General features: G+C 34.5%; 1 protein-coding gene and 1 pseudogene across 1 annotated transcript; one reads left to right on the forward strand and one right to left on the reverse strand.

Annotated features, from left to right (window-relative positions):
* Positions 1-395: 395 nt before the first annotated feature.
* On the reverse strand, positions 396-7,689 carry LOC132622264 (probable serine/threonine-protein kinase PIX13). The gene is made up of 6 exons (XM_060336841.1): positions 7,191-7,689; positions 6,131-6,459; positions 4,410-4,545; positions 4,046-4,188; positions 2,900-3,023; positions 396-1,172 (listed from the first exon to the last, which is right to left on the reverse strand). The coding sequence occupies exons 1-6, from the start codon at positions 7,273-7,275 to the stop codon at positions 736-738; spliced, it is 1,254 nt and encodes a 417-aa protein (XP_060192824.1). The 5' UTR covers positions 7,276-7,689; the 3' UTR covers positions 396-735.
* LOC132625298 (U6 spliceosomal RNA) lies at positions 6,873-6,983 on the forward strand (annotated as a pseudogene).
* Positions 7,690-26,374: the final 18,685 nt, after the last annotated feature.

Here is a 26,374-nt window from a genome sequence, read left to right on the forward strand (position 1 = left end):
TGTATCATCAACCATTGTTATCAATCGTCGTCACCACTGTCAATCACCATCATCCACCACAATTATTAGCTGCCACCATCGACTACGGCCATCAACCACCACTGTTAACGACTACTATCATCCACCATCATCACTAGCTACTAATCACAACCATCACCATCACCATCACCAATTAGCACCACCATTAGCAATCAACACCACCAAGCACCATTAAATTACTAAATTTTATATTTATTAATTTCAATAAAGACAAACTTTATTTATTCAAATGTTGAGAAAATAAACGATCTAAATTATTTAGTATTCAGATCTTGATACCACATCTTAATATTCATATGTGTATTCAAATTCAGACACCTTAATCATAATAAAAATAAATGGGGCCTCATAACAGCTTTTGGCTTAAGCAATAATATAAGTATTGTATATACATTTTAGTACAAACTGGGACTTACAACAGCTTTTGGCTTATACAAATTTACATTTCACCACGTAGAACTGTCTGTTAATCTTAACTGTAGTCATACCTTCCACAAATGAAATCAGTATTCTTATAAGTTTAACCAATAGTAGTACATTCATTCCCATGGAATGCAGAAGGTGACAGACAATACAAAATTTGTTATCCAAAATAATGATTAACCAAATTGGATTACAACAAATTCAATACAATTAAATCTATAAACAAACTCATTTTTCTTCAGCTCCCATTATTTGCCTTTCCAGTTGTACATGTCATCTTCCAGATCCGCCTCCGAATCCATGGGGGCTTGCACCACGTGGTGAAGGATGATGACTTCTCGGCGATTGCTTGTATCGATGAGATGAAGGCTCGGATTTTCTTTTGGAAGCTTTTGGTTTCTCCTTTATGGATTCAACTTGTTCCAACACTTCCACTACTTCTTTCATAGAAGGCCTCTTCTTAGGTTCTCCTTCCAGGCATTTTATAGTAAGCTGAGCGATAAGCGTTGCTGCCTTTGAACTATATTGGCCTTCCATTCGGGTGTCCATAATGGACTTCAGCTTCCTTTTGTGAGAAAGCATTGGTTTCACCCAGTCCACCAAATTATGCTGTCCGCTAGGTCGTTTTGTGTCAAGTGCTCGTAAGCCTGTTAAAAGCTCAAGCACGACTACACCAAATCCATACACATCACTTTTTACATATAGATGACCTGTTGACATGACAAGAATCCTTGCATTAACATATAATACTGCAAATGTTTCTGGGATTTAGCTAGAAATTCTTACTCTTGTACATCTATAATTGCAATTTAATGCATATACAGGGGCGGCTCAACACAATTAGGGGCCTAAAGCCAAACTTTAATGAGAGGCCTTAATATTTTTATTTAAAGAAAAAGTTATATAATATATAGTTTTAATTTAAAATTTATTTTTCTAGCTTTTTGTGATGCAAAACTATGAATAATCATCTTATAATCGATTTCTTCTAATAATTCTTTTTCAATGGATAATACACCTAATCCATTCAATCTCTCTTGAAACATGGTTGATCTTAAATAAGATTTTATCAATTTTAGTTTTGAAAAAAATCTTTCCGCTGAGGCAACTGTCACAGGAACTGTTAACATTATTCTATAGGCAATATACGCATTTGGAAAAGAATCAAGTCTTTTATCTGATTGAGTATATCGGTTGAAAAATAATACTTAAAAAAATGAAGAAACAGAACCTGATTCAAGTAACTTGATCTCAAAATAAGAATTTGCTGCTTCACAAACTTTCAATAATGCTTGATATTCAAGAAAATGAAGATCAATAATTTCTTTTGACACACACTTTTGCTCTTGCTTGTTTGAGTTGTTTCAAGAATAATATTGCTAAAGAGAATTTTTTTGAAGCTTGAAGGAACAAAGAAAATATAAAAGCTTGAAGGAACAAAGAAAATATAAAAAGCGAGGAAGTTTACGTTGAGTTTAGGAAAATGAGTGAGTTTTGCATAGCCCCAAAAAGGAAATGAAAAGTTTTATTCATTGAAAAGGTAAAAAGAAAATTAATGATTATTTTTTCGCTCCCCTTCCATAAACTCTTTGTTTCACAAGTTGGAAGCTTATTTTCAGGCCCCATTTATGTCAAATCAAAGTACAAAAGATACATCCCTTTTTTAGTAAAAATCTATGGTACTTTTTATTTTTTTGAACAAAAGCTTATACTATGAGCTCGTTTGGATTGGCTTATAAGTTGGTCAAACCAGCTTATAAGCCATTTTTTAACTTATTTGGGTGTTGGTAAAATAAAAAACAGCTTAAATTAAGTTAAAAAATGCTTAAAATAAGCCAAAATCAAGAAGTTGCTCAACCCCAACTTATTTATTTTTTTGGCTTAAAAGCCATTTTGGTTTGACCAAAAACTTTACCCTTTTATCCCTTACATTTTCTGTTAATTCCAATACTACTCTTACCTCTAAAAATCCTTTAAGCACTTTTATCCAAACACATAACTGCTTATTTATAAAATAACTTTTAGCACTTAAAAAGTACTTTAAGCACTTATGCTTAAAAACCACTTTTTTCAGCTAATCCAAACGGGCTCTATAATTATTGTGGTATAAAATTGGGCCTTCAAAAGTGGGGGGCCTAAAGCCCAAGCTTCAGCAGCTTTACCCAAAGGTCACCCCTGTGCATATATGCATAATGGCGATCAAATTACTACTGTTGGGTCAATAGATGTGCACGTGTAGCTGTGTATATTTAGGTACTAAATCTGAGCCTATGCAGGAGAATGTGGAAAATGTTAGTGGTTTATATACAGATCACCTATGAAAATAATGATACCGAAAAGGAATACAAAAATTTTAAGAAGAAAAAGTGAAGTTCTAATTTTAGGTAAAATGATCAGACATTCCCCCTAGTTTCTTCAAGTTAAATTTTGTGCTCACCTGTTGCAATGTATTCAGGAGCAGCATAACCATACGTGCCCATAACACGAGTTGTCACATGTGAGTTCCCAGCTGACGGCCCCACTTTAGCTAAGCCAAAATCTGATAGCTTTGCATGGAAACTCTACAAACAGAAAAGTAGAAAACCTTCAAAAATTGGCCCCTATGCAGATGTACATTAAAGTTGGAAAGGAGGAAATCCATTGAAGAAAAAACATAGATATACTCCTCAGCCTTTTCAACTTAGTCCCATCAGAAAAGAAAAAACAATATGAAATTAGATACGTGACGTTCATGATATTGAACATAACAAAATATTCAAATTCAGTAGTATTTCTCAGATCATCGCATAATGCACACACGCACAACCTCTTTAAGAAATATTGAGCAAACATATGGAACAGGAAATCCTCCAAAAACCAAAATATAATAGATGAATAATTTCAACAATCCAGCCGATTCTAGGTCTTGCTCCAAATTACCCAGCTACTAACAAGATGTATCAAGCACATTGGATATCCAACAAGTATATGTCAAGCCCAATGGCATATGCAAGATTATTTTTTATTTTATTTTTGATAATCGAGAAATCACCGAGGGCCAGTGGTGCACGATTCTGAACTTGATGGATACCCCTCTACCCTTCACTTAAATACCGAGCTTTTGTCTATGACAAGGTTCGAATGCATGAAGTGCACATAACACACGCCATTCGCCATGCTCTTACCACTAGTCCAAAGCCCTAGGGGCAATGGCATATGCATGATTTTGCACAGAGATCGGTTTGTAGACTCTATACAGTTTGTAAGTGGGTTTGGGTCTGGGATTGTAGTGTTTTAAGACTTTACTTCATGTACCAAATTGACATTTACTTTGCCTTATTTTCAAGTCCTGTCGACCTATTGTATGTATCCATATTGTTATTTAGAAAAAAAAAAATATGTACACATATATATATGAAAAATCTCTGTGAAGCAGTGTTGGACTTGGATGACACCCATTACTAAAAGGGTGTCACCACCACTAGGGGGACTAATGCAGTAGCTGACTCTTGAATCTAGCTTTCCTTTGTCTTTATTCTCTTATCACCATAATAATATATTAGAAAATGGCCTACCAAATGAATCACAAGTCAAAAGATCGTACCCCATCAAGCAGTATATTGGAGGCCTTGAAATCTCTGTAAATGATCTGCTTTTCTGAAGAATGTAGGAAAGCTAAGCCTCGTGCTGCTCCTATGGCAATTTTGAGCCGCAACTCCCAAGAAAGTGGTTCAATAGCTGTACTCCCTGCAAAGCGACATACCACAGATCAGTGAGCCATATCATTATTGAGATAATTACAGTCCAATGCCTTTCGATGATCTAATTTACAGAATAGCCAGCAAATGTATAGGTTATGTATATTTGGCTAGCACCCGTGACTAATTTTAGCCGAGGGGCCAAAAATGAAAAAGGCACTATCATTATTAGCCTTGTTTCGGTTGAAACTCTATAACAAAACTACTTACTTCTGAAAAGATGGTTTTCCAAGCTTCCTTTTGGCATGAATTCATATACAAGTAACAGTTCCTTGTCTTCCAAACAATATCCCAGCAATTTAACAAGGTTCGGGTGTGAAAGCCTTCCTAAGAAATTCACTTCCGCCTGCATTAAATTGAACGATTATGAGTGTTAACAGTGTTAACAGGCTAAAACAGATAAAACTGATACATTATTACAGGAAGCAGATGTGCATTAGTTTCTCACTTTATTAGAGGAAGCAAATGTGTTTTAGTTTCTCGAAATGTGTGATTAAAAGTAACATACGAAGTTTGACACATTATATCGTATTGTTAACTCAATTCTGGTAATATAAGAAATTATTTATCACAAATCTTTGTTTAGTTACACACTGCTAGGGGTGTCAAATGAGAGGGTTGGGCTGAAATTGGGCGGGTTAATGGGCTAAGTTAATAAATGGGTGGGTCACTGCCCAAAGTTACTTGGGCTGAAATAAGTTGGGCTAAATGGGCTAAAAAGCAGGTCATGACCCAACCCATCTAATTCCTACTAAGTTTAAATAGCTACATATACCATATCAAACCAAAAAATATTTAAAAATATTTTGGCAGGGTTATTGGGCGGGTCAATATGGGTTGAACCAGCAAATACCCGCCCAAATTTGAGCGGGCTGGGTGGGTCATGTTTTCATGCGCTAATTTGCCATCCCTAACTATCATTGCAGGAAAAAAAATTGAAAAATGGTTCAAGATTAAATTATGACTGACATCTCAAACAAGTGGGAGCAAATGTTACAGTGAACCTGACAATCAACGCAAACAAGAAGGTTTTGCTCATATCTTATCTGTATGGTTGGGGTCTAAATGGAGAAATATGGACTATAATCAAACCAATAGAAGACTTTATGTTTAACAAGTGATTGTATATAATCAGTACACAATGTGAACTAGTAAGATCAATGTCTATTTCCAGATTGAAAACATGCAAATTAAGCAATTAAAATCTATCAATGACCGATTCAAGATTGAATTTTATATATATATATATATATATCTCAATGTACACATATTTCCACTTTAGTTGTTTATTCATCAACTTTATCAAGAACTCATCCATGTAAGAGGCAATCCTAGTTTGCTACAGAGACAATATCTAACCATCGACTAGCCTGTCTACCTACACGCTTTACTTGACTAAAGCACAAAAACTGAAAATGTCTCGTGCATAATAGTTAAACAAAAACTGGATACCCAAATTTTCGGCATATTTAACAACCACCACCTCATAATTACCCCTAAATGGTCAGCAACAAGGTAGCCATGCTGGCTTATGTTTTTTGCATTCACGGGCATTTTCCTAGTTTGTGCAATGAAAGATCTCTGCAACAGCAAAGGTCAAACTATTGGTTTCTTCCCCAAAGGAAGGTCCACATTGTCCAAAGAATATGGGGAAAGTAACACATTTGGCCACTCACCAAAAATAGTTACAACTGCTAGCCATTTATATAAAAAATATACACTAGTTGTGTATAACAACAACAACAACAACATATCAGTGTAATCCCACAAGTAGGGTGTGGGGAGGTAGAGTGTACGCAGACCTTACCCCTACCTTGAATACACTAGTTGTGTATAAAATATGTATATTATATGTACATATATATTAATATAGACAGAGTAAAAATCCCAAAATGCTTAAAATTGTATCAAAAATTGTTAAATTGACATACCTGCCACTCTTCGAATCCCTGCATGCTCTCTGAGTTCAACTTCTTGATAGCAACAACCATTCCAGTGCCAACTTTAGTTGGAGCAAATGTCTTCTCATCGACCCATCCTTTGAATACCGTCCCAAAACCGCCCACCCCCAAAACTGTGTCAGACTTGAAATTTCTTGTGGCAGACTTGAGATCAGAAAAACTATATGTTTTCAAATTAGGAGTAGGCAATATTTCTCCACCACTCAAACATGAGTCGTCACTTGCAGCCACTGAAAAACGGCTATGCCCAGTACTGCTGCTAGTCGAAAATCCAACACCACTGCTGTAGTTCTTTGAATCTGCACAAAAAAGTACTCATGTAAATCCCAAAAATCTGGTCTTTTAACTCCCAATTAAGCTAAAACCTATGAAATCTGAAAGAGGGGCTTTAGCAAAATTTAGAAAGAACATAAAATTGCACCTCTAAATTATGGTCAACTAGTCCTAGCAAAAAGAAAGCAACACTCATGGTTGCCATACATTCTGGGAAAATCAAACTTCCAAGAAGCAAATGGAAGACTTTCGAAAATTCTCGTAGAATCGAGAATGAAGTTTTCATTTTGTACATGCCAGATCATGAATTAGTAACTGCTTCCAATTTCCAAAAGCATCCCGATTGTGTTGAACTTTCCATTTTTGGAATAGTTACGGAATCTCCATGAATAGGATCAAACCTTATCCGTTCCTCTTTAAAAAAAGTCGCCGAGAAGCCATTTGGGTCCTTTTTCAAACTTTCAATAAAATTGGAAAAATACAGAGAAAATTAGCGAGGCCTTTTGCACAAGATGACATGCAGAAAAATCTAGAAACAGTCAAAATCTTTCCCATAAAAAACAAATAAAAGAACCCCATTTGGGAATTTGATAAGAAAAAGAACATACTTACTCGTAAAAGAAAGAACTTCAATAAAATCAGTCACAAGACTGCTGAAAAAGGACTTACTTTAGTACTTTTCTATACAAAGAAAGAAGAAAAACGTGCAATTCTTGTTTATCCAAAAAAGGAAAAGAGTATAAATTTAGAAAGTTACCTGGTGTGGAAGGTCTAGTTGAGTAGCTAGGGTCTTTGCTAAGAGTATTAGGGTCACAAATCTCTGATCCAAAACAATTCCCCATCAATTTTTACACACAAATTAAAGTGCTTTCTTCTTATCCTCTACTCAACACAAAACTGCAATCGTCATTCCAAAGATATCAAAAAGAAGGAATCTTGATTTTTATGAAGATGATGATGATGACTTTTCTTTTCTTTTTTTCAAGGTGGACTTGTGGCAGATTGTCAAACTTTTGACAAATGGTGGAACTTTGGAAAAGCTATAATATCTTTTAGATTCCATACATTATAGTAATATATATGCACCAAATTTCCTCCCTTTTTTCAATTGTAAATTGCTTGAATTTTACAGTGTCATTTCCTGGTTTAGCTAGTATTATTTGTTGTTTTTGAAGTTATGTGATCGTGGCAATGGCTTCAACCAGATAGACAAGTTAGACAAGGGACCAATCTAAAGACAAGTCATCGCCCAAGTTTATTTTGCCCAGTTTTGCCGTTTACATTAACCAATTTTTCTTCTTTCTTGTACTACTCCTTTTTCCTCTCTTTTTCTTTTTTTGGCTAAATACAATTATAACTTCTTACATTTGCCAGTAAATTTTATGATACTTAATATGTTTAAATTGAGTAACTAAGCACATGATAAAAGTGTTCATATTAAACACTTCAGGCTCATACTTTGGAAAAAAATTATGAGTATGTTCCTAACTGTTTGTTACGTAAATAAGTTATTCACATAAAATATGTTTCCTCCTTTAATTATACACATCAACCACAATTGGAACATATTTGAGGTTTTACAACTTATGAAGGCTAATGTGTATTAAATGAGACGACATATATTAAGTGGTTAACTTATTTACATAATAAAACTTGAAAACATAGCAAAAGTTTTTCTAAAATTTTTATCGAAAGTTTGTAATAGGAACCTTTTATTATGTCTTCAAGTGCTCAATTGAAACAGTAATAGCATTTTACTATAACGGCTTGACTTTCTTCAGAATCGATGTTTCATGTTATATTTTACTTCTCATAATAGCATTCAACCAATAACAGAGCGACATTTATGATAGTGATACGCTCTTGTAAACTTATATCTCTATAGCAGTCATAGAGCCTGTTTGGATGGGCTTAAGAAAAATAGTTTATAAGTCGAAAACAGCTTATAAGTCAAAAATAAGTTGGGGTAGCTCAACTTATTTTTTTGACTTATAAGCTGTTTTTGGCTTATAAGCTGTTTTAGATAAGTTAAGCCAAACGGGCTCAATTATTTTTTAGGGCTTATTTTAAGCACAAAATAACTTATAAGCTGACCAGCCAAACACTCAAAAAAACTAAAAACAGCTTATAAGTTATTTTTGGCGACTTATAAGTCAATCCAAACTACTCAAAAAGGAGGAATCTTGATTTTTATGAAGATGAAATGATGACTTTCTTTTCTTTTCTTTTTTTCAAGGTGGACTTGTGGCAGATTGTCAAACTTCTAACTTTTGACAAATGGTGGAACTACGGAAAAGCTATCATATCTTTTAGATTCCATACATTATAGTAATATATATGCGCCAAAGTTCTCTTTTTTCAAACTGTAAATTGCTTGGATTTTACAGTGTTATTTCCTGGTTTAGCTAGTACTATTTGTTGTTTTTGAAGTTATGTGATCGTGGCAATGGCTTCAACGAAATAAACAAGTTAGACAAGGAACCAATCTAAAGACCAGTCAACGCCCAAGTTTATTTTGCCCAGTTTTGCCGTTTACGTTATCCAAATTTTCTTCTTTCTTGTACTCCTTTTTTGTCACGACCCAACCGGAAGGCCGCAACGGGCACCCAGTGCTAGCCCACCCGGGTACCTCTTAACATACCTTTACATTTACATTTAGGTGAGCCACATGTTAAATCATATTATTTCCATTGGGCAACAATACATATATACATATCACCATTAATAGCAATGCCCATAGCAATGTACATAAGCCGACGAGGCTAACAAAATGGCATCTAAAATATAGGCCGACAAGGCCAGACACATCTAACCATATACACATGTCTACGAGCCTCTAAGGAGAGTATGTCATATCATATAGGCGGGACAGGACCCCGCTATGCCCATAAATATGTACACAAAAAAATCAATACCCAAAAGTTATAGCTCCGAATGAAGTGGAGCTCCGCTATGTAGTCCCTGAGAAATATAGCTATGGATCAAGCCTGTCTCCCTAGCTACCTGCGGGCATGACGCAGCGTCCACAAACAAAAGGACGTCAGTACGAAGAATGTACTGAGTATGTAAAGCATGATCAATATCATTATCGAAGCGTAATAAGCAACATAAGAAATAGCATAATGTGGGAGGTAGTAGTATCATCGTCATAAGCACTTACTTGCTTTTCATAGGGACTTTCCATTTCTAATGCGAGATTGTATACATACATCCGTATTTGTATCCGTACTCATTTACATTTCGTATCCATAGTCGTATTCATATACATATTCTTATTCATATTTGTATTCATACTCATATCTATATCATATACATATCCATATCATATACATAGCATTTACATAGAATACCCGACCACGAAGGTTCGGTGTTTCACGTACCCGACCATGGCTAGGCTCGGTTATCATACATACCTGGCCCTAAAAAGGCTCAGGGTTACACATACCTGGCCCTACCAAGGCTTCAGGGTTATCCGTACCCAACTGCAGAGGTGCGCGCGCGTTACATAAATATATATTCTACCCGGCCATTTAAGCTCGGGGTTCCATAATAGTCATACATAGACACATATACATAATAGCTCATAAGCATCTTTAGCATCATTACTATTATCATCGTCATCATTATTATCATCACCATTAACGTCGTTCATTACATCTATCTTTATAGGATTACTCGTCATAGAAGGAATCTAGTACAATCGTAACATATCGAGAATCATGAGCTTAGTAGCTTTTGAAGATAGAATCATTTAGAGGACATCATGGGCTCATAGAAGAATAGATATTTGGCCAAAGAACCATGCCTTATGAAAGAAAGGTTAGCCTTACATACCTTTCCGTTCAACTATTCTATCAATTGCACGTTCTCCTTCAATGCTCACGTTTCTACCTTCATTAGAGTTATACTATCATTAGAAATCGATAGCTAGCATACACGACTAAAACTAGAGAAAATTGGACAGCATCTCATTTATTTATATGACTTCCTCCATATCATATATCAACTCCCAAACGTCAATAATACATTCACAATATCATAACAATAGTCTTTATTCTCCTACATTATCCATGTTTCTCAATTCACTTCAAGTCATCCATATCCATGGTCATAGCACACGATTACATTCGTTCATATACAATGTCTATCTCATGTTCTTAACATCATTTACAACATGCTTATAATCATATCATATCACGAATCATTACTCAATCCAAACTATTACTCAAAGATGACACTATTCCCACATTCAAGACCCATTTTCTACATTCTTCTACAATCCAAGTGTTCCAACTTTCAAACACCTTAAACAACATGGAAATACCATAAAACTTACCTTAGACGGTGTGGGAATGAATCTTGAGTGGAAATACATCACTTGAACCAAACCCTAGTTCATCTCCAATGGAATCTTCTGTAGTCCTCTAACCCTTGGAAGCTTTCTAACACATAAATACTTGATTCTAGTCTTTGATCTTTGTGCTCTCTTGGACTTGAGTGGAATATGCTTAGAGAAGGGTTTTTGAGCTCTCAACACTTGTAGAATATGAAAAATGAAGTAAAAGAACCCAAGGCATCTATTTATACAAACATTAAAAATCTGCCCGTCGGGACTTCCACGGACACTTATACGGTCCGTATAGTATTGTACGGTCTGTATAAGTGGTCGTGGTTCACCAACTAGTAAATCATCTCCCTGCTAGGAGTTATACGGACACCTTATAGGGACCGTATAAAGTTATACGGACCGTATAAGTGGTCGTATAACTCCACTTCTCTGAAATGGTTTCCATCGTTTCGTTCGATCTCCAATCCTTATGGGACCTTCTTAACACTTGTATAATACTTCATTAACCATACAATAGGATATATAGCAGCCCTTCAAAACATCACCACATAAACATTAGCTCAATCATAGCGCAACCTTTCCGAACACGACTTACGTTTCGCTCCCTTCAACAAACTAAACTTCACATATTCATAGAACTTCGGAATTTTATTGTATGCACCTCAAACTATCTAATCCTTCACTTAACCTAGTAGGGATTTCATAATCACATTAAGATCACATTAGCCTATCCACAAGGCAACACATTACAGAATTTCCGAGGTGTAACATTCTTACCCCCTTAAGAACATTCGTCCTCGAATGTTAAGTCGTCGGGGATTCTATAAAAATTTCGCTAGAGTTTCCCCTGTAATATGGCACTACCATCCTGTCACAACAGCCCATAATAACAATGCCACAGGGCCACAACATAATAGCAATAGAATTTGGCCACACACGACCCAAATGCATAAAAAGAAAAACATACATACCTTATGATCTTGATGTCTCATCTTGGATTTCTTCTAGGGGCTGAAATAAATGCGGGTAGTTGGATTTCATATTTTCTTCCGCTTCCCATGTCATCTCTTCTCGATTATTGTTTCCTCATAAAACCTTAACTGAGGCCACTTCTTTGTTTCTAAGCCTCCGTACTTGCCTATCTAATATGACGCTACATCTTCATAAGTTAACTTTTCTGTCACTTGTACATCATTTACTGGAACGATCCTAGTAGGATCTCCAACACATTTACGAAGCATCGAGACATGGAAAACTGGGTGAACTGACTCCAAATCAAGAGGTAGATCTAATTCGTAAGCCACTTTACCTACCTTGCGCACAATCTCATAAGGCCCAATGTACTGGGGACTAAGCTTCCCCTTTTTGCCAAACCTCATTACACCCTTCATTGGTGACACTTTTTAGAAAACCCAATCTTTCACTTGGAACTCTAAGTCCCTTCGACCATTATCCGCATAGGACTTTTGACGACTTTGGGCTGCTAATAACCGATCTTGTATGAACTTAACTTTCTCTATGGCTTGCTGGACCAAGTTTGGACCTATCAATTTAGTCTCTCCTACCTCGAACCACCCAATTGGGGATCTACACTTTCGCCCATATAAAGCCTCATACGGTGCCATTCGGATGCTAGAATGATAACTATTGTTATAAGCAAATTCAATGAGGGGTAAGTGATCATCCCAATTACCTCTAAAATCTATCATACATGCTCGTAACATATCCTCAAGAGTCTGAATGGTACGTTCAGCTTGTCCATCAGTCTGTGGGTGAAATGTCGTGCTAAGGCTCACTTGAGTCCCCAAACCCTCTTGGAAGGACTTCCAAAAATTAGCTGTAAACTGAGTTCCTCTATCAGAGATAATAGATGTCGGAACACCGTGAAGCCACACTATCTCTTTAACATAAAGCTTTGCATACTCTTCTGCCACATATGTCGTTCTGACTAGTAAGAAATGAGCTGACTTCGTGAGTCTATCCATAATCACCCATACATAATCATACTTACGTCGAGAACGGGGTAAGCCTGTAATGAAATCCATGTTAATCACTTCCCACTTCTAAGTTGGAATTTCTATAGCTTGCAATAATCCGCCCGGCTTTTGGTGCTCAATTTTCACTTGTTGACAGTTGGGACATTGAGCTACGAATTCCGCTATATCTTTCTTCATCCCATTCCACCAATATGTAGACTTAAGATCATGGTACATTTTTGTTGCTCCGAGGTGAACAGAATAACGGGAGAAATGGGCTTCTCTCAATATTTGGTGGCATAATCCTGCCACATCAGGAACACATAATCTGCCTCGGCATCGGAGAACTCCGTCTCCTGCAATCTCAAATGATGACTTCTTCTTCTGAGGGAGTGTATCTCTGTAATGCATTAGCATGGGATCTTCGTATTGTCGCTCCTTCACTTCCACTACTAGTGACGAGACTATTGAATTCTGAATGGTATTTCCCCTGCTACCTAAGTACAATACTCGAACTCCCAAACTAGCTAACTGCTGGAGCTCACGAGCCATTTCTCTTTTCTCTGGTCGTACATCTCACAAACTTCCCATGGATCTACGGCTAAGGGCATCAATCACAACATTTGCCTTTCCTGGGTGATATAGTATATCAACATCATAATCTTTTAGCAATTCCAACCATCGTCGTTGCCGCAAATTCAACTCTTTTTGCTTGAAGATATACTGAAGGCTCTTATGATCTGTATAAATATCCACATGGACACCATATAAATAATGTCTCCACATCTTTAATGCATGAATTACTGCAGCCAATTCTAGATCATGGGTTGGATAATTTTTCTCATGTTACCGTAATTGCCTTGAAGCATACGCAATCACCTTACCATGTTGCATCAACACACAGCCTAGCCCAAAACCTGAAGCATCGCAATAAACAACATAACCTTCCAATCACTCTGGAAGTGTCAGGACGGGGGCAGAAGTCAATCTATCTTTTAACTCTTGGAAACTATGTTCACAAGCATCTGTCCATTGAAAGTTAGCTGATTTCTGGGTCAACTTTGTGAGTGGTGCAGAAATAGAAGAAAAATCTTCAACAAATCTCCTGTAGTAACCTGCTAAGCCCAGAAAGCTACGAACCTCTGTAAGAGTTGTGGGCTTTGGCCAAGTCTTCAAGACCTCAATCTTTTGGCTATCTACCCGAATACCATCGGCTGCAACAATGTGCCCCAAAATGTCACTGAGTTCAACCAAAACTCACACTTAGAAAATTTTGCAAACAACTCTCGAGTTTGAAGAACTCTGAGGACAGTACGCAAATGATCTGCATGTTCTGCCTCGGATCTAGAATACACCAAGATATCGTCGATGAATACAATCACAAATAGATCTAGGAAGGGCCTGAACACATTGTTCATCAAATCCATAAATACTGCCAGTGCATTAGTTAGCCCGAATGACATTACCCGGAACTCAAAATGGTCATATCTTGTTCTGAAGGCTGTCTTAGGGATATCTTTCTCCCTAACTCTCACTTGATGATACCCGGACCTCAAATCTATCTTGGAAAACCATTTGGCACCTTGTAATTGATCAAACAAGTCATCAATCCTCGGAAGAGGATATTTATGCTTAATCGTCACCTTATTCAATTGCTTATAGTCAATGCACATTCGCAAGGAGTCATCTTTCTTTCGGACAAACAATACGGGTGCTCCCTACGGGGATGAACTAGGCCTAATAAAGTCTTTCTCAAGCAAGTCTTTCAATTGCTTCTTCAACTCTTTCAATTCTGCGGAAGCCATTCTATAAGGAGGAATAGATATAGGCTTGGTGTCTGGAAACATATCAATAGCAAAATCAATCTCCCGCTCGGGAGGAAGGCCTGGAAGCTCTTCCGGGAATACATCCAAAAACTCATTCACTACGGGAACTGACTAAAGAGTGGGCGGTTCAGCTTCTACATCTTGAACCCGAACTAGATGATAAATGCAACCTTTTGTGATTATTTTCCTTGCCTTTAGATAGGAAATAAACCTACCGTTTGGTGACACAGTATTCCCTCTCCATTCTAAAACTGGTTCCCCCGGAAATTGGAAACGAACCATTTTCATTCTACAATCAACATTGGCATAGCAAGAAGCCAACCAATTCATGCCCATAATAACATCAAAATATACCATTTTTAACTCATGCAAGTCAATCATAGTACGACGGTCACAAATCACAACTATGCAGTTTCTATATACTAGGCTAGCTATTACCGATTCACCAACGGCTGTAGACATCTCAAAAGGTTTGATCGACTCCGGTTTGACTCTAAACCGACCCGCAATATACGGAGTAACACATGACAATGTGGAGCCCGGATCTATCAAAGCATATACATCATGAGAAAATACCGATAATATACCTGTGACCACATTAGGAGAAGACTCAAGATCTTGGCATCCAGCCAAAGCATAAATACGGTGTTGAGGACCGCTAGAACTAGGGACTCTCCCTCTGACTCTACCATCGCCGACTGGCGCATGTGAACCTGGCCCCATAAGACGTATAGATGATGAAGATCCGGCTACCGACCCTGAAGGCTGGGTCCTACCCCTACCACCTACTGAGGGGAAATCACGCATAATATGGCCTGGCCAACCACATGAATAGCAAACCTCTGAACCTAATCGGCATGGACCCCAATGTAACTTCCCACACTGGGAACATCGTGGCATGGGTGGCCTCGCCTGACCCGAATCACCTCTGAACTGAGATCCCGAAAAGCTCCGACTTGGCCCGGAATGAGTCGATTTATCAAATCTCTGGCCTGAAAACCGTGGAGGCGCTCTAGTCATGGAATGGCCTGAATGCCTCGAGAACTGTTGTCTGTGCCCGCCTCTAAACTCACTCATCGGACCCGAAGATCTAGCCCTCTTGCTATGTCCCCTATCATGCTCACGCTCACTCCTTTGTTGTTGTAGGCTTTCTTCTAAGTTTTGAGCATGAGCCTGAATGCGTGAAATATCCATATTGTCCTGAAGGGACGCAGTCAAGCACCTATCCATCAAATGTGGCCCTAGGCCTTTCACAAATCGGTGCACTCGGTCACCTATATCCGCTACCATGGCTGAAGCATACCTAGCCAAAGAATTAAAACGGAGACTATACTCTAAAGCACTCATGCTTCCTTGCCTCAAATTCAAGAATTTATCGGCTCTAGCTCGCCGAACCTCTGGAGGCAAATAGTGTCGGAGGAAAGCATCTACAAATTCTTGCCATATCGGGGGAGGCGAATTGGCTCCCCGTGAAACCATCCAAACCGTGTACCAATGAACCGCAACATCCCTCAATATATAGGACGCTAACTCCACCGATTCGGTGTCCGAAGCATGTATCAAGCGAAGCGTCCTCAACATTCCATCAATAAAATTCTGAGGGTCCTCATCCGGCTTTGATCCAAAGAATTCCAGAGGGTTCAAGCTAATGAAATCACGGGCCCTTGCACTAACAGCCCTATCACCTTGCCCTGTACTTTGCCGCTGAGTCTGGGCAGCAACCAATTGAGTAAGCAAATGAATGGCCTCTTTTACATCTTGGCCTGTAGCATCTGGTGGAGGAGCCGGAGGTGCTGGAGCTGGGGCTGAGGCTCCCTCAAGCTCCTCAGAAACAGGCACTGACTGGGAGGACTGAGATTGAGCCGCATTCTGGGACTCACTTTCCTCTACAACTGCTGGCGGTGCTCTTTCAGCCCGCTTTTCTGCCACTGTCTTGCCCTTTTGGGTTGTCGTAGCCTTTCTCTTTATAGGCATTTTTGAAATACATAATACACGGTTAATGAGAAAGAAGCTCTTATATCATAGCTCTATCGCACAATGTTATGAAGAAAGAAGGTCATTCATTCTTAAAATGCCTGCAGCCTCTTGTTTATAAGTGTGGCGCGCAACACATCCATAACCAAGACTCTACTGGACACGGCTCGTAGACACACCCTAAGACAAAACTGCTCTGATACCACTTTTGTCACGACCCAACCGGAGGGCCGCGACGGGCACCCGGTGCTAGCCCACCCGGGTACCTCTTAACATACCTTTACATTTACATCTAGGTGAGCCACATGTTAAATCATACTATTTCCATTGGGCAACAATACATATATACATATCACCATTAATAGCAATGCCCATAGCAATGTACATAAGCTGATGAGGCTAACAAAATGGCATCTAAAATATAGGCCGACAAGGCCAGGCACATCTAACCATATACACATGTCTATGAGCCTCTAAGGAGAGTATGTCATATCATATAGGCGGGACAGGACCCTGCTATGCCCATAAATATGTACACAAAAGAATCAATACCCAAAAGTTATAGCTCCGAATGAAGTGGAGCTCCGCTATGTAGTCCCTGAGAAATATAGCTATGGATCAAGCCTGTCTCCCTGGCCACCTGCGGGCATGACGCAACGTCCACAAATAAAAGGACGTCAGTACGAAGAATGTACTGAGTATGTAAAACATGATCAATATCATTATAGAAGCGTAATAAGCAACATAAGAAATAGCATAATGTGGGAGGTAGTAGTATCATCGTCATATTTTTCCTCTCTTTTTCTTTTTTGGCTAAATACATCGATAACTTCATAAATTTGGAAGTAAATTTTATGATACTTAATATGTTTAAATTGAGTAACTAAACACATGATAAAAGTGTTCGTATTAAACACTTCAGGCTCATACTTTGAAAAAAAATTATGAGTATGTTCCTAAGTGTGTGTTACGTAAGTTCCTACGTGTCTGTTACGTAAATAAGTTATTCACACAAAATATGTTTCCTGCTTTAACGCATCAACTGCAATTGGAACAAGTTTGAGATATTACAACTTATGAAGGCTAATGTGTATAATTAAAAGAGGCGACATATATTAAGTGGTTAACTTATTTACGTAATGAAGCTTGAAAACATAGCAGAATTTTTTCTAAAAAATTTATCGAAAGTATGTAATAGGAACCTTTAATTTTGTCTTCAAGTGCTCAATTGAAACAATAATAGCATTTCACTCTAACAACTTGATTTTCTCCGGAACCTATGTTTCATGTTATATTTTACTTCTCAATAATAGCATTCAACCTATAACAGAGCGGCATTTATGATAGTGGTACGCTCTTGTAGATTTATCTCTGTATAGCAGTCATACTCAAATATTGTGTCATAATATTCAAAGAAATATATGAGATTATGAAGAACAAGACACAACGGATGCAGAAGGTGACAACGAAAGTACTGATAAAGAGCCTCAACCTACTATTACTTGGGCGAGATCGAATAGTCAACTGTTAAGCTCTTATAAAGCCTTCAAGAAAAGCTCTTGAATTCACTTTGGCTGAAAGATTGGACAAAAATCTTCGTCAATTCAAGCATTATATACTAAGAGATTGAAATTTACTAAACAACCTAAAATTTTATAATTCTTATGCCAAACTAAAAATATTTAAATTTTCAATTAATTTTAAATGCATATGTTCCTTAGATTTTAATTCTTTATCGGTATGTTATAACTAATTATGAACTTATTAGTCTTTTCAATTTTTAATTAATGAAATATAAAAATTAATTGAGATTTTAAAATTAACAAGTATTTTATTTTATTTATAGCAGAAAAATTACAAAAATTATTTTTTTGCATACTTTATTTATAACGACTAAATGAGATAGAGAGGTTTGACTGTATGTAAAATGACTCTATCTAAAATGAAAGTTACTTATAAATTTAAGGAATTGTCCGCGTGCTCGCCCTTTTTTTTTTTTTTTTTCCTTCTTCTATCAATTGCGCTAATCTCCTATCGGTATTCAATAGTAGTATACTTCCCCGTCTACGGATTTAGGAAAAATCCAATAGGCTGCCGACTTGTAGGGAGGAGTTGATCTATTATTTTACCAGTATAAATTTCTAATCACATGGTCCGCCAGTTAAAAGGCCAGCTTTGATTGTTCAAATTTTTATTAGTCTACTAGACACAAAACTCCGTGCTCGTGCACAAACGCAAGTGAAAATGTTGAAATTGATGATTAACTTTTTTTAAAAGAAAAAAAATTGGATTGATAATATAATTAATCTTTATTTAGTGTTATGATAGTGTAATACTTATGTTACCTTAGTTTCTTTAAAAAAAAAAAATCAAATTTTGCAATATTAACTCTATACTATTTTCCCCTTTTTTTTCCTCTATATTTCATTATGCGGCATTAGGGGCAATCCCATCTGAGTTATTATACAGATCCAAAATTGAATATATGCAACACCAAATAACAAGAAGGGAAAATGACATGGGGCACCAACTTAAGATTCTTTACTATAAAATATATAGATAGTTTTCCTTATTTACAAAACATAACGATATTTTACGAAACATAACGGATTTTCATATTTTTTCGTTTTTTTTAAATATTTTTAAAAAATAATTTTTTATCTTTTAAAAAAATAAAATTTTAAAACAATAATTTTAATTTTTTAAAATTTTAAAAAAATTAAAAAAAAAAATTAGCTCAAGGCTTAAAACATTAACTCAATTTTTTGTGTATGAAAGCTATATGAAATGTGTATATGTGAGCAAATTTTTAATATAGTTTTCATACACAAAATTGTGAGCGAAATTTTAAGTCTTAAATATTGTATGAAAGTTTTTTGTAGTTGTATTAATTTACTAGAAACCTAATATGAACTTTATACACGAAAAATATGGGTGGAAGGGTGGAATTCTAAGTCTAAGTCTTGAGTGGATATACACATTTCATACCGCTTTCATATATAAAATTTTGAGCGTAATGTTTAATCCTTAAACGAGATATACACAGTTCATGTATTTTTCATACACAAAATTTGCGCGAACTTTTTAAGCCTTGAGCATATACACATTTCATACATAAAAATTTGAGCAATTATTTTAAGTCTTGAATGTTATATGAAAGTTGTATACAATGTTGTTGTAGTTGTATTAATTTTACAAAAACCTAATATGAACTTTATACACGAAAATGTGAGCAAAATTCTAAGCCTTAAGCGAGATACAAATTTCATACCATTTTAATACACAAAATTTGAGCTAATTTTTAAGCCTTGAATGAGATACACATTTCATACACTAAATTTTGAGAGAACTTTTTAAGCCTTGAGCAAGATATACACATTTCATACACTAAATTTTGAGTGAATTTTTTAAGCCTTAAGCAGAAAAAAATATTTTTTATTTTAAAAAATATATTTTTAGGAAAAAAAATATTTTTTTAAATATTCTTTTTTAAAAAAATTAATTAAAAAAATATTTTTCCTTTTAAAAAAAGTTTGTATGAAAGATGAAAATTCATTATGTTTTGTAACTTAAAAAGTTTCGTCATATCCGTAAATACTTTTCTTATTATGTATTTATATGTCATTCGCCCTAATAAAAAACCAAATAAACCAGTTACAAGTAATAAGACATCACATCCGCAGATAAAATTAGATCAATTTTAATAAACAGGCGAAAATGAAAGATCAATTTTAATATACAAAAGTGGGCTTATGTTAACCCGAAAAAGACGTCACTATTATTTTTGTATGATTTTACAAATGAGTATGATAAAGTCACAACAATTTTAATTAAAGAATTAAGATTAAATTTATTTCACAAAAAAGAGCTCGTTTTATATGATGCGAAGTGTGAATTTGTGGGAAAATTTTATTATGTGCGAGACACAAATATGATGTGAAAGACAAAACTTGTGTTTCATATTTTGCCAAGTGGATTTTAGGTCCCACTTCAGCAAAAATTGGCAAAAGACTCGTCCCTGCATAATTACTTGCGTGAAGGGAAAATATAAACATGACAAGTGGAATATGGTGGGTCCACTATCAGCACACTCTCTCACTTATTTTCCTTCCTTCTCTTCTTTTGTACTTATCACTTGTATGCTTCTCCTGTTCTTCTTTTATTTTTTTTTTATTTTTTTTTATCTTTATGATCGTATCTTCTATTTGTAAAATTATATTGATACTAGCCAAAGCTTTTGAATTTTTCTCTTATTTTTTCCAATGTATTCACCGAATGTGTTTCCAGTATATGCAAAAGACTGAACTTTCTTTTTATTTTTGGAAAATTAAATGTGGTTCTAGATTTGATAATAAATGTAGAATCAAAAGCAAAATTAGAAAAAGTGAAGTTTCAAGTAATACCAGAATTTCTAAGTAGGCATTTGGCCATGAAAACCAAATATTTTTTTTATTTTATTTGGTATTTTGGAGTTGAAGTTGAAGATAGAGTTGTGTTTGGTTAAGTTTATGCAAAAAATATTTGATTGTTTGAATGTGTTGAAAGTAAAAATAAGTTTTTGGTATTTTTCAAATTCCAAATACAACTTCAAATTGTATTTGAAATTTCTATGTCCAAACGTTAATTTTCAAATAAAGTGAAAACAATTTCTGAAAAAAAGTGAAAAATTCTCACTGGAATTTTGCTTCATAACTGTCATGCTCATTATATGAGATTTTCAATCATCTTCCTATTTTTTTAAATGTAATTTTAATCTAAAAGTAATTTACAAATTTTAGGAATTGAAATAAATTATAACTGAAATCTTGACAGTGTGCACTTATTAGTGAATGTTAGGAATAAAATTCAGAAAACAAAGAAAAAAAAAAGAAATTTGAGATAGTCTCAATTCATTTTTTCTGTTTTATTTTAGAGGTGAAGCTACGAAGCAAAAGTAAGGAAAAATATAATAAGAGAAGAAAAGAAAAAAAAATAGAAAACCAAAAGCAATGTAGGTAAGAGAGAGTGTGCTGACAGCGGACCCACCAGTTTCACATGGCAAATTTTGAGACAAATATCACACAATTAATGTCCGCCCAGTTGGTTGGTGTGCCTCGTCCGTGATAAAATTTCTCGAATTTGTGAGAGCACTATCACTTTCATGTGACATCAGCAGCTCTAATGCCATTCTGAGCTTTGAAAAAAGGCTCAAGTATTTTCGTGAATAAGTACAAAAGAAGGGGCAAAGTATAACTTTCAGCAAGCCAGGTCCCACAATCTGTACATCTTTGCAGCTGAAGAAAATAAAGTAAATTGCACTGGTTTTGTGGTCCATATGATGGGAAGGTACATGTCTAGTGCAGTCAGGTACAATGTTATTAAAGCACAGAAAACCAAATAATAACACAAATGCCCTTGGGCAGGAAGCATGCCCGGACAGCTGCTTCCTAGCCTCTTATATATATTATTATTATATTATACTATTATATAAGTGTCAAAGTAATGATTTTGTCGTCCTTAGTCACATTCCAACCATCTGGTTGTGAAGTTTGCTAACCAAAGTGATTTGTTTTTCCACATATGCCCTTACATTTGCTATTTCTTACTTTGCAGACCAAAGTGTCTTTCCAGGAAATTGAAATGCTTCCAAACCCTTTTTACATAGCCCTTTAGATCAACTTTTTGCAGGTTAAGTAGGACTATACTTTTTTATATGTTTTATTTTTATCCCTATTTTATTCGTTTATTACTTAAAGTTGTCACATTTAATTTGATAAATATAGTAAACTTTGAGCCTCTTTAAAATGCTTCAAAAGTTATGAATAGTGATGATGCCATATAACATAAACACCAATGCACAAAGATAATAAAAATTACTATTATATATAAGAGCAAATGTGAGGACTTTATTTTCTAATTTTTTTAATTTTTTTTAATTAATTACTTTTAGGTCTTAATCTTATTTATTTAAGTCAATTTTTTTGTTTTTTATTTTTAAGGTCTACTTTTCAAAAGCTATCGAACCTGGAGACTTTTATAGTCCTCACAATAATTTTCAAAAATTTTTAAAACTTTTTAATTAATTACTTTTAGGTCCTAATCTTATTTATTTAAGTCAATTTTTTTATTTTTTGTTTTTAAGGTCTATTTTTGAAAAGCTATCTAACCTCCTACCTCATTTTTCATGTTCTTTGATTTTCTGATTGGTGCTCGATGTCCGCATTTGAGCCCAACTAATCCAGATAATTCGCACTGTATCGCGCCTATTCGGGGGGAGCGCTTCCTCCAAAGATTTTTTCCATATCCATGTTCGAACCCCTAATCCCTAATTAAGAGAGGAACAACTTTATCCACTGCACAAGTTAAATTATATATTTGTCTTAAAAGTTCATTAACTATGTATAGATTATTATATTTCATTAGTTAAAATATCTACTTTTATATCTTGAGCTTGGGCCCGGGCTTAGCACGGGCCTCACAAAACTAGTATAGATACTAGACGGCCTATGCCCGTGATGCGCACGGGCCCAACACTTTAGATTATAGTGCATTTATGTGTATGTAGTTATTTTTGAATAGTGATAATATATATATATATATATATATATAAAGTATATATTATGTTCAAAACACGATTAATATAACATTGTAGTTTGTGCTCCGTATCTAAAATTTTATTATATTAATGTTTGCTATGAACACAAAATCGGCAAATTTATTAATATTTTTTAAAAGAGAATACTTGTCAAAAGGAAACTATTTTCTTTTCTTTGAGATAAAACAATAGCAATATTTAAGCATCAGTTGATATTTTTAATTTTAATTCGATTAATTTAAAGGTGTAAAATACTTATTATTTTTTATCAAATTTTGATTTGAACAATTCTAATTCAAATTATTAAATTAATCTTACATGTTTAAAACGAAACAAAGTAGATATTGATTTTTTATTTAAACGAAGAAATACTATTTTTTAATTTTTAGTAAATATTCTCGGTTTAGCTCATTTTACTTGTCATGTTGTCTTTTGCATGGTTTTTTAAGAAAACGTCGATTAGAATTATAATTTGACTAATTTACCTTATTCATTATTTGATATGCATTTGATATATTTTTTTTACGACATTAATTTCTTTTCACATTTATTAGAGTAAGAATAAAAATAAAAAAGTAATTAAATTCTATCTTATTTTAAAATATAAATATTTTAAGTATATTTATTTTAGTAAACATAACAAATAAATGACATGGCGGAATAGCAAATACAACAGTTTAATATCTAGATTAGATCTCAGGCTAATATAAAAAAAAAATTGTATGGTTTGACTACTTAACCTTTTGAAGAAAAACAATTTCATGGATTGACACGCACGTGGTAATGAATTCATCATCATTGACTTAATGAGATACATTGAAAATTACATGAATATTGTTTGATTTTTAATAGGGGGTGCACTCACGATTAATATAACATTGTAGTTTGTACTCCGTATCTAAAACTTTATTATATTAGTGTTTACTACGAATACAAAGTCTGCACTTTTTTTTTTGACATTATTTTTTTTAATATGGGGTTCATTTTTTTTTTTTTTTTTTATATTACTTGATTTTGTTAATATGGAGTCCACTTTTTTTTACCGTGAGTTTGGAGATGGTGGGATCCACTTTTTTTTTATATTGCTTGATGTCGTTTAGTATGGGGTCCACCCTTTATGGGGTGCACTTTTTTTTTTTAACATTATTAGTTTGTACTATTTTTATGCATATAATATATATACATATACTATGTTCAAAACACGATTAATATAACATTGTAGTTTGTGCTCCGTATCTAAAATTTTATTATATTAGTGTTTGCTACGAATATAAAGTCTGCACTTTTTTTTTTAACACTATATTTTTTTTAATATGGGGTTCACTTTTTTTTTTTTTTTCATATTGCTTGATTTTGATAATATGAGGTCTACTTTTTTTTCCCCATGAGTTTGGAGATGGTGAGTTCCATTTTTTTTCTTCCTTTTTTTTTATTGCTCGGTGTTATTTAGTATCCCCCCCCCCCCCCCCCCCCTTTTTTTTTTAAGGGACAACGTACGACGGAGCATGGGTCTAAAACCATGCTTTATATAGTTTCTTTTTTTTTTTTTATATTGCTTGGTGTTGTTTAGTATGGGGCACACCCTTTTGGACATTATTAGTTTGCACTATTTTTATGTATATATATATATATACACACACACACTATGTTCAAAACACGATTAATATAACATTATAGTTCGTGCTCCGTATCTAAAACTTTATTATATTAGTGTTTGCCATAAATACAAAGTCTGCACTTTTTTTTTGACATTATTTGTTTTTTTAATATGAGATTCATTTTATTTTTTATTTTTTATATTGCTTGATTTTGTCAATATGAGATACTATGTTCAAAACACGATTAATATAACATTGTAGTTTGTGCTCCGTATCTAAAACTTTATTATATTAGTCTTTGTTACGAATACAAAGTATGCACTCTTTTTTTTTTGACATTGTTTGTTTTTTTAATATGGGATTCACTTTTTTTTATATTGCTTGATTTTGTTAATATGGAGTCCACCTTTTTTTTTTCTCGTGAGTTTGGAGATGGTGGGTTTCACTTTTTTTTTTTTTTTTAAAAATATTGGTTGGTGTTTAATATGGGGACCACACTTTTTTTTCTTTTTAAATGCTTAATTGGTTGGTGTTTTTTTGAATTTTTTAATATTGGTTGGTGTTTAATATGGGGACCACACTTTTTTTTAAAAGTATTTTAAGTATGTTGCTGTACAATAATTTCATTTGCTCCCACTAATGGGTTGATACGCATGTGGCAATAAATCCATCATTATTGATTTAATTGTTTGATTTTCTAAGCATTTTTGTTTTAAGTATGTTGCTGTACAATAATTTCATTTGCTCCCTCTAATGGGTTGATACGCATGTGACCATGAATCCATCATTATTGATTTAATTGTTTGATTTTCTAAGCACTTTTTTATTTAACATTGTTTGTTTTTTTAATATGCATGGGATTCACTTTTTTTTTTCCTGTGAGTTTGGATGTGATGGGTTCCAGTTTTTTTTTTTTTAAATATTAGTAGTTGTTTAAAATATGTGGGCCCACAATTTTTTTTAGTAGTTGTTTTTAAATATTAGTAGTTGTTTAAAATATGTGGGCCCATAATTTTTTTTTTTAAATATTAATAGTTATTTAAAATATGTGGGCCCAAATTTTTTTTTGGGCCCACAAACAGACGACGAAAAAGTGCCACTTAAACTGGCTCTTCTAAAGGGTAGAAATATAAAATAAGTAAAAGTAATTCATGTTCACTTTTTTTTTTATAGTAAAATTTGTACTTTATCTGCATATTATGATCGATCTTTAATAATCGAAATATTTATCAAAATATCATCCAATTTGATAATATTATTATTAAAATTATAATTGTTTTTAAAAATGACTTGTTTTCTTGAAAGATATTTTCATAATCTGAGCGGTATTTTACCTCACCCCTAATAACGTATAATCATTATTCCAACCAAGTGCACTTCCTAAGTTAATTAATAGATTATTAATTGTTATTATTGGGATTACTATTTCAGGTCATGCACTTAAACATTGAGATTCTCCTGAATTTTATAAAGTTTAATTATCCTTATTGATCAAACTTCGTCAATGGTATTTCTATAGTACTGCTATTGCACTACCAAATGCCTTCTGCCTTTTAGCTGTCTTTCCATTTTCTTGTTGAAAGCAAAGATATATAACAGTGTACTACCTACTACCTAGTATATTTATTTATGTTCATATCGATAC

Source organism: Lycium barbarum, chromosome 12, assembly GCF_019175385.1.
Source record: "Lycium barbarum isolate Lr01 chromosome 12, ASM1917538v2, whole genome shotgun sequence".
Lineage (NCBI taxonomy): Eukaryota > Viridiplantae > Streptophyta > Magnoliopsida > Solanales > Solanaceae > Lycium > Lycium barbarum.